General features: G+C 39.5%; 1 protein-coding gene across 2 annotated transcripts; it reads right to left on the bottom strand.

Moving 5' to 3' along the window:
• Positions 1 to 220: 220 nt before the first annotated feature.
• On the bottom strand, positions 221 to 12,733 carry LOC108666620. Of its 2 annotated transcripts, XM_018153531.2 has the most exons (8): positions 11,423 to 12,733; positions 7,952 to 8,066; positions 7,189 to 7,348; positions 6,370 to 6,512; positions 5,116 to 5,289; positions 2,804 to 2,973; positions 1,599 to 1,686; positions 221 to 1,196 (listed from the first exon to the last, which is right to left on the bottom strand). In XM_018153531.2, exons 1-8 carry the CDS (start codon positions 12,706 to 12,708, stop codon positions 1,098 to 1,100), a joined length of 2,235 nt encoding a protein of 744 aa, XP_018009020.1. In that variant the 5' UTR covers positions 12,709 to 12,733; the 3' UTR covers positions 221 to 1,097. The 2 variants fall into 2 exon arrangements, with proteins under 2 accessions (XP_018009020.1, XP_018009021.1); XM_018153532.2 differs by lacking the exons at positions 221 to 1,196; positions 1,599 to 1,686 and adding an exon at positions 1,717 to 1,788.
• Positions 12,734 to 12,899: the final 166 nt, after the last annotated feature.

Genomic DNA, 12,899 nt, shown 5'->3' with positions numbered 1-12,899 from the left:
GGCTTCTTTCAAAGTTAAATTTGTGGCTAACGATTGCGCCCCAACATTATAAATGTACCAAATTAATGGTCAACATGGACTGGTTATTACTTGCACCTCAAATCATTATCAGTTCTGGCATATATAATAATAGCATTTCATCGAATGAAGGGAATATCTTAACCGAAGCTAAAGAAAGCCTGGATTGCATATCAGATTTTTGGATGTGAAATGAATCAAGGCTTAACAGTATTTTACTTTACTTATGTGATACTCCTGTCAAGAATAATAAAAAGAAGCATAAAAACATACTTTTTTACATATATTAGGCATTAATATTATAGCACTTCCGTTAACAATATCATATGACAGTACATCAATCTCCCGTTTATTTTATTTGCAAAGCAACATGAGACGCAGGTTTGAATTTGTAAACAAAGTTATTATTACTTATAAGTAAATATAGAAATGTTTCAAATCAAATAAATAAAGATGTGTTTTAATGCTTTCAGTGTTTTACTCTGTAAATCCCTGCCAGACTTAGCAGATTTGCAGATATTTCTAAACAAAATAAATGAAAACTGAACAAGACGAACATCAGAATAACATGATCAAAAAAAACATAAAAAGGTAGTTTCCTAATTAATTATAGAGCATTAGCAAAGAGAAAGTTCAACAAATAACATTTATTAACATGGACGGATATAGTCAGCAGTTTGAGTATTTCGCTTCGTCATCTTCACAAATGTTCTGTTATATTTTAGAGGTAAAACTAGACATTGTCAATCCCTATGAAAACAGCGCAATAAAGGACCGTTAGACAAATTCTTACGATGGTAAACGTCCAGAAGATTGATGAATAATTAGTATTGAATCGCACTGATATTTCAGCGTGAATAGACAATGAAGCCGTTAATAAATGATATTTAGCTATAGATATGATTAAAAATTTTCCTGAACAATTCAAGAAATATCAAGCGCGATCAAATTTTCAATATAACACGATAACAGATTCATTTGTAGCTGTATCACCCATTAAATTAGTAATTATTTGAGTTTGTTGGTGTTTTTAATTTCAATTCAATGATTGTTTGCCTAATTTAAGTTTATTTTTCAAGTTAAAGTTCTTGATGCTGCGACGCTTCGTCGTAGTCGAGGCTGGCGTGGCGAGCGCTGGCAGAGTCATGCGCAGGCAGAGGTGCGCATGGGAAGGACTTCTGTAATGCACAGGGGTAACTAAAACTAATGTGTTAAGTCTGTTTCTTGGGTAGTATGCCCATGTTTGAAATAATACTTTTATAGTTCAACCATGAGTACGACGGTCGAATAGAGCCGCAGCATTTTTAAAACGAATCCACGACAGCATTTTAAATTGTACTGGAATTTATTTGAACTTGTAGCATAATTGCCCGGTTCCAAAACCGGCTTCGTCTGAAACTAGTTTATTATCTTCAAGCGAAATTTTATTCAAATTTACTGTACCTAGTGACATATTAGCCCAATGAATACTTTAGAGCATTGGTAGGAATATTATAAAATTAATACTTGGTGAAATTCACACACGAAATTCGAAAGAAGAATCACTTAGTATGAGTTTAATGTTACCAAGTTAAACTCACCTCGCAGCTGCCGGAGCTGGCAGCGGCGCGCAGGACAGTCAGGCGCTCAGGTACGGTCGCCGACACGGTCATCAGGCCACGTACGGCACTGTACAAACAATACGGTGGTTATGACACGGTCATCAGGCCCCGTACGGCGCTGTACAAACAATACGGTGGTTATGACACGGTCATCAGGCCCCGTACGGCGCTGCTCAAATAAAACGGTTTGCTGTACCGGAGTCAGTAGCCCATTTGTGGAAATTGTGGTACATTTCAGCTTGCTTTATACTTATAGTAACCTAACCTTCTCTGTGGCTAGTATCTGTCACGGTTGAACTAGTTGTCATGGTTGAACTATATAGTTCAACCATGAATATCTGTTGTTCACGGAACATTCGAAGCACTTAATATATGACTTTATTAGACCGTTAATAACGAGGGAAATCATGTCAAAGAAAATACACAATAATAATTATACAAATAATTTTTTAACATGATTTCGAGATATAATACGAGAATAAATTTTTATTCATTTTTTCTGTTCAAACATTTCTCTTATCAAGATGGAATAATCGAGCAGAACAAGCTCAGTTTACAGTGATATTTGTGCAAAACCTGCAGCGAGTTAATATTCAAACAAAAGTAAATGAAAACAGCAGTGGCGCTCCTAACCTAACCAAATCATTGAATTATGGCAATTGGTCAATTCGTTCATTCTTAGTGCAAGCATCCAAAGTCAACATTATAACGTCCTAATTTAATAAAATACGATAAAGAACGTGCTGACGCTCGTTGACTTTCATTTTTGTAAGCAAGATTTGTTGTCTAAACTCAAGTTAATTTAAATCGTCAGCGCTATCAACTCAAATCGTTGGTGTTACCCAAGTCATGTTAACTGAAAATTTGAAGAAAATGATCATATTTCGCAGATTTGGCAATTTCAAAATTGTTTTTTCTAATTTCTAAAACTATAATTAACTAAATCGATTTTAATTGTCTACCGACACGAAAGTACTGCGAAATACATTAAAAAATTTTTTTAAAGAGTTCAGGAAATTATGCACAGATCACTGAGACATCACATGAACAGCTAAATTCAAACCAATATTACATGCTCACATGATGATACTCGTGTGATAATATGAATTTAATTTATTAATTTGTCGTTGTTTAAACCATTATGAGATGGTTTCTAATGCACAAGTTAAGAGAATAAGAGTTACCTGTAAGAAGTTAGAATGGCAGCAGCGATGCCGGTCTCCTTCTCCGCAGCTCTGCACACCACCTGAGCGATGCAGCTGGTATCGCTGCCCACGTGTCGGCTGAGCAGGTGCTCTACACCTCCAAGGTGATGCAGCATTGAGCCCAACTCGTACTCCAGTTTAGGAGTCACCTGTGTGTAATAAACTTATATAGTCGAAATCACGCATGTGCACTTCAAAATTATTCAATGATGCATTAAGATGATTTTTATTACTCCGTTAAGTGGAATTGTATTCCAATTTCGAGGACGCACTTTTCAGGTTTGTAAACTCTTGCTTCGTCAGCGTTAACTCGTGCCTCAAGATCGTCAACTCGCAATTCAGGGTCGATAACTTGCTCTTCAGGGTCGTTAATTTGTTGTTGTTGACCCTCCCCGCCTCGCCTCACGGCGCGAGGCGGGGCCTAAACCCAGTTCTGGGGCCAGCCAAGTCGGTCGCCCCAGCTTGCCAGCAGCCCCGCGGCGTTTACGGGGTCTGCCCAAAGGTCACCCACCGACAAGGATGTGGGCATTTCAGGGCAGGAGAAAAGATGAATGGTGTCGTGCGTGTTGGATAGACAGAGTGGGCAGTGTGGAGAAGGGTGTGTGGCAGGGTCTATTATATTCAGATATGAGAGAAGTAGCGGTGATTTGTTTGTGCGAAGTTGGGCAAGGTTCCTGCGTGCAGGTCTAGGTAGGTTGATTTCAGATGGGTGGATCTGTAGTGCGGGGATGTTTAAAATTTTATTGAGAGGGAGGGTTGCAAGATAGTTTTCTGTAATTGTAGTGTGGATTGTTTTTTAGATTTTGTTTGATTGCGTCCTGTGTAGCTTGTGCAGGCGGAGTATCTATGTTGGTGGTGAAACCTGAGTTGTGGAAAACGGTGTGTTTCATGAGAAGGTGTGGGTGTGGCTGATTAAGGGTGAGGGTATGTAGTGGGTGAGTTAGATTTTGTGCTTTCTGTCTGAGTTGTGAAGCGTGAAGTTTGATGTGTTGTGTTAGGGGTAGGAGTTTGGTTTCTTGGTGATGGATGTTGGTGTCTGCGGTGCGGCCAGTGGCTATCCTGAGTGCTGCGTTCTGGACTGTTTGGAGTTTGTTCATGTGCGTGGGTGATATAATTGGTGACCAGGATGAGTTTGCGTATTCAAGGATTGGACGCGTGATTGTTTGGAATGTGGTTGCGATTAGTTCTTTTTGTTTTCCCCGTTGTGTTGCCGTAAGGGATTTGATTATTTTGATGGTGTTGATGGCTTTGTTGTGCGTATTACTAATGTGTGTGCTGAAATTAAGCTCTGGGTCAAAAGTAACTCCTAGTATTTTTGGGTTGCTTTCTGTTGGAATGAGTGTGTTGGTTGAGTTGTGTGCTATATTCGGCCGAGTCAGGTATGAAGAGAGTGGCAGTGATTTTTGTTGCATTTAGGTGTAGTTGGTTTTGCTATGTCAGTATTGTTTGGAGTATGTATGGATAATGTACGTTTCAAGATCGTTGATTTGCGCTTCAGGATCCTTAACTGCGTTGCAAGATTCTTATATGTGAATTTGATGCTGAAAATTAAACTTAATTTAAACTTGTGATAATAATTGAATAGATGGAAAAATCTGCACGTAGATTTATGTGTGAATTTGATCAGGAAATTTCCGCAGTTGCGTGCGTGCTTGACTGCAAAACAGAGCTCCACAAGTTCTCAACTTGGCGTTCGGGTGTTTAAACTGTTGAAGATAATGAGACTTAGAGCATTGAGAAATTTACTTATACTGAGCTTTAGAATTTGATAAAAGATGTCACACAATATATATTCAGGAATTAGGCAGCATCTTAGACAAAACTAGAAATCAAAAAGCAAAGAACATGTCGTAAGAATTGATTATATAACTTTTCACAGATTATATATATATTCGTGGGAAACTTTTCGTAGACCAGCTCCATAGTTAGCAACATTGTTATGCTCAGTTTAGTGCAGTCGAAATTAAAAAATCAAAATATGGTGAATTTTTGTGGCGTGTTCCATGTTTTTAAATTCTTGTTTAATCAGTGATTCGAGCAATCTAATGACCTAAACTTAAGATACAACGTTATATTAAGCAATAAATGATTTTAGCGCTAGTCAATCTTCATCACGCAAAAATCATGCAACATTCACTTAAATTGAAAATTCTATCCCCTACTTTTGGTCATATCACTTTTAGCTTAACGTAAAGTATATGTTAACGTACAGTATATGTTAACGTAAAGTATATGTTAACGTAAAGTATATGATAACGTAAAGTATATGTAAACGTAAATAATATGTTAACCTGTTCCAGCGTCTGTCCGCGGACTAGTTTCAGGAGTTGCGTTGCGTTGCGGAGGAGTTCGGTGATGTGTTCCTGCGCTGCGGTCAAGAGCGGCACGGGCTGCACTGGCAGGCCAGCTGCGCCCATGCTTATCATCGGGCCCAAGATTTGGGGCCAGTTAGATAGCGTCACACCCTGGCAACAATCAAAATAATTTCGCACTGAGCTAATCAAATCCTTCCAGCAGTGCGCGTTATATTCAATAGTAATTAATATTAATCTTGTAGTGAGACAAACAGCAGGCCTCGTAGCGTATTTTAATCAATAGCAATCTTGTACTGAGCCAATCGCACTCAGCCAGTGATACAAAGTGCATTATAGTGATGTCAGTATTATGGTGATTAGGCCATGTTCGCCTGTCGCCAATACTTAACCACTCGGCCACCTTGCCGATTTCGACCAGAATTTCTCACTGACAGTCTTCCACTCGCTACTCCAATCTTGGTTATCTTAACCCTTCGGCCACCCCGAGTTATATAAATATAATAAATACTAATCTTTTGCTGACAGGAACAGCTGGCATTTTTCACAGATCCTACAAGATAAGATAATACAATTGGCGATTATATTTTATAACAAATGCGAGACGTGACATGCTTAATGGAATTCTAACAGCCAATAATAGGTAAACAGAAGGTAGCGGATCTATTGCATAATTTCAATGAGATTATATTCATCAAGGGGGCAAGTTTCAAATAGACATATTTTGTTCATTCAAAAAATGTTCTCTCATGTAGCATATGAAAATATTTAGATTTTCAACATTGTAAATTATATGATTTAGGTATTTATTCGAGTGAGGTCATCTCCTCGTACGTCGGTCGAAGGTGATAACTATGTACCTGATCCTCAGTAATAACTTTGTAACCTACCACCCCATGTTACAATAAGTCCTGAAAAAGAGCGTATTACTTGTCCCGCACAATATTTATTATAAAATATTGTGAGGGACAGTAGTTATTTTAATATATATATAACACAATGAAATTTATTCTTACGTTAATTAATTATAGAAGGTGGCACAGAGTCGTTGTCTCCTGACACTTCCATGTTTGCTTATAAAAAATCAACATGATCGTTGTTAGGTATATCATCAGGCAGATGTCTTAACGATTGAAGTGAATTTTTTTAACTTCCTCTTATGTACAGACACAATTAAAAATTCTTCTAATAATAAAAAAATAATTCCAATTGTCATTAATGCGGCATGAATACCTTAAGTCCCAGTCCGTCTAGGGCGGCAGTCGTCGGCTCGACCAGGACCGTCTGCAGCGCCTGCTGCACCTCAGGCTCCGCCAGCAGCAACACCAGGCGACCAACATGGGGGGCGGCGCGCCGTGCTAGCGTCACACACTCCCCTGCATCACGGCATCGTATATTATTCCAGTATTCGTGTCAATACTAATAAGATTCTAATTAATACACGGAGAACAGCGAGACCTATTACCTCATTCATGTCGCTACTTAACCGGGTTCTAATTCATACACGAAAAAACGAGACCTATTCCAATATTAGTGTCGTTTTCTCGAATGAATTCTTATACGAAAATTTGCGAGTCCAATTCCAACATTCGTGTCGTTATCTCACCCACATTTTAATTCGAATAATTAAGGAAAAGATTGACGAAACTTCAGAACACGAACGTTAGTCACACATGGCGAACATTTTCGTGGCGGCAAAAGATAAAATTTGTATATAGAGTTGGCCCAAATGGATAATGTTCTTATGATATTTCTACTGCAGCCAACATTGAAGCATTAATTAATAGTGAAAAAATGATGACGCTCCAGAACAACGACAAACTCATAAACACTCACGGGCAAATATTCTACGAGTTCAAGAATCTCAAAAGCTTAAAACTTGCTAGTTATTCTTATTATTATTATTTAAGGCAAAAATATTTTGTCATTTCAAATGACTATATATGGCTTATTTGTTATGATGAACACAAGAAAACAACGCAACTCAAAATGGTCAAAATCACGCATTTGGCAATTTAAATATTTTAAGTATTATAGTATTATGCACGATACCTTCGTCGGCAATGGAGGCGAGCACGTCCGATAATGGCCGGTTCTTTATCCCGAGGTCGTTGATGGCGTCGTCGATCTCCTGCAGCAGCGCAGGACCTCCTGGTAAGCCAGCCAACGCCACCGGCAGCGCCGCCGACAGGAAACCTTTCACGCCCACCGTCTTCAGGGACACGTGTTCAGAACATACACATACGATCAGTTGATTAGGACGTGCGATAAAACAAAGCGGACGCGATCCGCGTGCGATAATAATTTCAAGATGCTCAATAATAATAATAATAATTTCAAGATGCTCAGGCGTACAATAAAAGTATGCCAAATTATACCAGCGTAGATAGAAGCATGTGATGTCTTAACACGGACGTACGATCGGAAGTGCAATAAAAATGCGCTCATAAGTCACTATGCACAAATTTGACCTAGTGCCCAAACGTTAAATAAAAATAGCCTATGAGAGAAAGAGACGTGCAATTAACACGCCCACGTGCTCAGACGACAATAAGAATACGCTAGCGTGTCAAGTCGTATAAGACAAGACAGCTTTTGTATGACTCGAGTGGACATAAATCAGAGCTTATTTATTAAAAAGAAAAAACAATATAAAAAGTTATCGAACCCAATGACTGCTCATATTTCAGTGTATAGGAGGCATCATAAGTATTCATTTCTATGTACATAATACTCTCAGTAATGTGCGCGTAAAACCCCTCTATACTTTTAGATACAGTATATGAATTTAATTCTCAACAAATTCCAAGCTCACCTTTGTATCCAGCATGGTTTTAGCAGCCGACATGACTGCGCCCAGTTTAGCGTGGCATGCGGTGTTCGTGTGGAGCTTCAGGAGCGCCGGCTCCAGCACGTGCAGCAGTCGTGACCTGATAAAATTTTGTCGAGTTACGAAGATGTATTTCAATTTGTGTGATCCACACAGTGCATGCATGTACATTGTTAATTAATGTCGTGCACTTCTAGCATTATCGATGATTACCGCATGCATTTTCAGTTCAAATTGCATCATCGGGGAGTGTACTTTGAACTAAATTTGCAACTCATTGAAGGCGAATTTTCAAACCAACACTTTTCTAGATTACGAATTAACTACGAGTATTCAACGTAATTCGTGACCATGACATTGCATCTAGGATCACAATAGCCCCATTGAAAAAGTCAACTGACTATACAGTGTAAGTGCATAAATGCATTGTTCACCAAAATAATTTCTCTTTCCACGATATTATGCGTCGTCATGCGAATTCCTATCAGTCTATCACCAAGAGCCTATATGATCTTTCCATCAATACGGACAGCAAAAGTATTGTTACGGATTGCCATAAATACGAACAGCATGCGTATTGTTACAGGATGTCATCAAAACGCACAGCAGGAGTATTGTTACATGCAAATGTTTCGTCCTGTTGAACGCAACATGTGCGGCGTTCAACAGGACGACGAAACGGAACGCCGCTGCCGAAACGACACGTTTACTAACGTAAAGAAGCCGCAGCGGAAATAGAGACCGCGTCATCATCAACTTTCTCCCCTAACCAACAGGCGAAGAATGACATCTAAAACAGGAAGACAAGCGGTGACCGAGCTAACAATTACCCGTGTAATGAAGTTAATAGAGTTACAAATTCCTTAGAAATGAACATTCTTGGGATTACGAGTAATCTAAAATAATTTTTAAAATTTATAAAATGCCGAAGATGCAGTTAAATTTACTGTTATTTTAATTTTTACGATGTATTTTTAGATGCGAACCAGACAGTAATGTTCACGAGAGGTCTAAATACACGGATTTCATTCAAATTTGGGACATAAGTAGATATTACCAATGCGCTGCGATAGGAATTATAACAGATTTTTACATTAATTAGTTTTTTATTAATATGCATAAACGCAATGTCTGTAACGTACCCAATGTGCAAAGACCATGCTTTTCTTTGAAATTATTGTGTCATTCTTCAGGTTTCCTCAACTTAATTGGATATAGTGGAAATTCATCCAATTTTGACCATTCTTCAACTAGCGCATTTACAGAAAGTACTTAAATTCCAAATTTCAAGGCGATCCGTTCAGTATTAAAAAAATTATGACTGGGCGAGTTGCTCCAACATTGCGTTTTTGCGTATTAATAAAAAACAAATTAATTTAGAAATCTGTTCTAATTCCTATCGCAGTGCATTGGTACTACCTACGTATGTTCCAAATTTAAGTGAAATCCGTTCAGTATTGAAGGAGTTATGACTGGGCGAGTTAAACGTTAAGTTAGGTTTTGCGTTCGAGAAGTGTCGATTCGGTCCTTCGAAGGGATGGATCATGATCATCCTGCTTCTGTAGCCTGACATTGCCAAGCATCACGTCAGAAATCGGTCGCGTCACACATTATTCAAGGAATTCCTGTTGCAATATTAGGCCTACGACATCGCTGAGCTAGACGAGCACACCGGCTCAGTTGAACGTCCTGAAGCGCTTCAGGGATAATTCCAGATATGGCGCAGGGAGAGCCGTGCGGCAGGGAGAGGGAGAGGCGACACAGGTAAACTGGTCCTTTAACGGCACAACCGGGTGAGAGAGCAGAGGTGGGTGAGAGTGCAGGGGCGGCAGAGAGTGCAGAGGCGGGTGAGAGGGGGAAGTTGCGAACCGTTCGCTCACTTCATCCTAACCGTACAATCCATGCGACCGTAAGTAGCTCGCTACCGCTGCATGACGAGCCTGTCTGGAGGCAGTTCCTAACGACACCACTGAAGCATTGCATAAGCTGCAGGATCTTGTAGCATGAATCCCACGATGCACACACGAATGATGAGCACAGCGTGAACCCTTAATTAAAACCATGAATAGCGTTCAAACATACAACATAAACCCCTCAAGCAGAACACTGATTAGGTTCAAACGAACAACACAAATTCGCAGAAACACAAGAAATATTTTTGAAGTTACAACATAAACCCTTCATACAGACCATGAAAAACCACGACGTAGAAGTGGCACCAAAATTAATATTATTATGAACAATTTATCACCTCAGTATCGTTCAATGGTTCTAGTGCATTTACATTATAATAGTATTCCACAATTGTATATCACATAAAAATCCATTTTTAAAATATATGCAGAGCTGGGCAACGCTACTTTGAAATGTAGCGACCGCTACCGCTACATGCTCTAAATGTAGCGGACGCTACCGCTACAATTGCTTAAATGTAGCGCCGCTACCGCTACTGAAAATATAGCGGCCGCTAGTAGCGGCCGCTACATGTAGCGCGCTACTGCCCACCTCTGGACTAACAACTAACATGTTGACACTAGTAACAGGCTGAGGTTGACAACATTACACCGAAATCTTTTGTAAAGTTTTATTCTGTAATTTATATTATGTATGTATCATGCTGGTTTTTAAATAATATTTAATACTATTAAGAAAAATCTAAAGTCTTTATCTATGAATGTAGCGGTAGCGCTGTAGCGGCAAAACCTCGCGTCGCTACTTAAACCGCTATCGCTACAATTGCTTAAATGTAGCGCCGCTACCGCTACCGAAAATGTAGCGGCCGCTAGTAGCGGCCGCTTCAGATGGCGCGCTACTGCCCACCTCTGAATATATGCTAACTTGAACACGTGCACGGATAATAATTTTAGTCCTAGAAGTATCTAATCTTTATTTCGCATTAAGAAAAAGTTTTTTTTTCGTGAACAAGTATTTCTACATGTAGCGCGCTACTGCCCACCTCTGGACTAACAACTAACATGTTGACACTAGTAACAGGCTGAGGTTGACAACATTACACCGAAATCTTTTGTAAAGTTTTATTCTGTAATTTATATTATGTATGTATCATGCTGGTTTTTAAATAATATTTAATACTATTAAGAAAAATCTAAAGTCTTTATCTATGAATGTAGCGGTAGCGCTGTAGCGGCAAAACCTCGCGTCGCTACTTAAACCGCTATCGCTACAATTGCTTAAATGTAGCGCCGCTACCGCTACCGAAAATGTAGCGGCCGCTAGTAGCGGCCGCTTCAGATGGCGCGCTACTGCCCACCTCTGAATATATGCTAACTTGAACACGTGCACGGATAATAATTTTAGTCCTAGAAGTATCTAATCTTTATTTCGCATAAAGAAAAAGCATTACTTTTCGTGAACAAGTATTCAGAAGAGAAGCACTATAGACAAGCGGGGTTTGACACACATCGAAATCATAAAGTTAGATGATGCCTTACTTACCGCTGATTGTTATTAGAAGATGGAATAACTACACTGGGTTCCTTGTGTTCCTTTTTCGAATTGGCGGAAATTTCTTCATGGGGTTTTATTTTTCCTTGAATAATAGTTTTATCGTCCTTTTTGTTGAGTTTTTCGCTTTTTTTGCCAGCATTTTTGCCGATCATATCAATGGCCATTTTTGCGATGCTTGCCATAGGGTTGTTTTCTTCACCACCGCTTCCGGCAGACATCAATTCCATAACGGAGGCAATCATGTTGAAATTAGCGTTTTCTTTCTTGTTATTGTTCATTCCATTGATGAGTGACATCATCATCCCCATAGCGTTGTTGTCGCCCGTCTTTCCACTGTTCAACATGCCCATAACTGTCTCAATTAAATTGTTTTTATTGCCGCCACTGCCGAGCATCGTGGACAAATTCTCCATGATGTTCTCACCTCCACCATTACTCAACATGCCCATGAGTCCTTCAAACATCTTATTCCCATTCTTGCCCTGCGTTCCCATCATGCCCAGAAGAGGTAGCAAAGCGCTTAACGGATTAGGGTCATCATTTCCACGCGATTTTGATTTCTTTGTGCTAACTTCCGATGTGCTTTTGCTGCGGCCAACTCCTTGAAACTGCGAAGTGAGACTTGATACCATTTGCACAATTGCATCTGTCTGCAGATCAATGTTATTTTCTTTTAAAAATGTATCAATTGCAGGAGTAAAGAGGTGGAGCAAGCGGGTTGTGAGGCTAGCGTCAGCCATGCCGGGAGCTGACGTTGGCGCAATGTTTCTGAGCAGCTCAGAAGCGTTGAAATTTGGAATTACTTCTTGCAGAATTAAAGCAATCGGAGACTTGCTCCCAGCAGTCATTAAACTGGCAAATGCTGCGGGTAAGGAATCTATCTCACCGTATAGATTTTCAATTTGTTTAAGTTTTTCAGCAACATGATCTGGTGCATAATCGCTCATAAGCATCCAGAAATTATGTAGAAGCTCACCACTGTCATCTCTACCAATGGTAGGCACCAGAGAATCCACCAGTTTTCTCATTAGTTTTTGCCCTTCAAGGGTGTTCAATATTTGAATGGTGTTCGAAACATTTTTAGATTCCGATAAACCAGGCGTTGACCCCAACAGGTTAAAAAATTCTTTTTGGGATTTTCTTATGTCTTCACTGGATAATGATCGTGATAGATGTGGAATCTCATTTTTTTTAGCGCGTGAATTTATATCCGCAATAGCACTTGTTAAAATGACAACCAAAAAAATGCAGCACGCACGAATATTTGAAGCCATTTTCTGCACCTCCTACCACTGCTGCGGTCACAGAGTTACTGATTCGTTCCGAAACTCAGAAGCTGACGGCCATGTACGCGGTGTCAACCGAACCTGCGACTACTGATGAATCCCGATGAACCAAAAACTAAAGTTCCTCTCGTTTATCAAACTATCGTTATATTTAATTTAAATTCCTTAATGACAATATC

Source organism: Hyalella azteca, unplaced genomic scaffold (assembly GCF_000764305.2).
Source record: "Hyalella azteca isolate HAZT.00-mixed unplaced genomic scaffold, Hazt_2.0.2 contig14421, whole genome shotgun sequence".
In the NCBI taxonomy this organism is placed as follows: domain Eukaryota; kingdom Metazoa; phylum Arthropoda; class Malacostraca; order Amphipoda; family Hyalellidae; genus Hyalella; species Hyalella azteca.
The sequence above is the reverse complement of the archived record's forward strand: the minus strand, read 5'-3'. Positions and strand labels throughout refer to the sequence as shown.

Excerpts from the sequence above, each read along its gene's own strand:
- LOC108666620 (XM_018153531.2), bottom strand. The coding sequence starts at position 12,708 with ATGGCTTCAAATATTCGTGCGTGCTGCATTTTTTTGGTTGTCATTTTA. Across the intron at positions 8,067-11,422 it reads TCTTCTAATAACAATCAGCG|GTCACGACTGCTGCACGTGC; the intron begins GTAAGTAAGGCA and ends AAATTTTATCAG. Across the intron at positions 5,290-6,369 it reads TAGACGGACTGGGACTTAAG|GGTGTGACGCTATCTAACTG; the intron begins GTATTCATGCCG and ends GATTGTTGCCAG.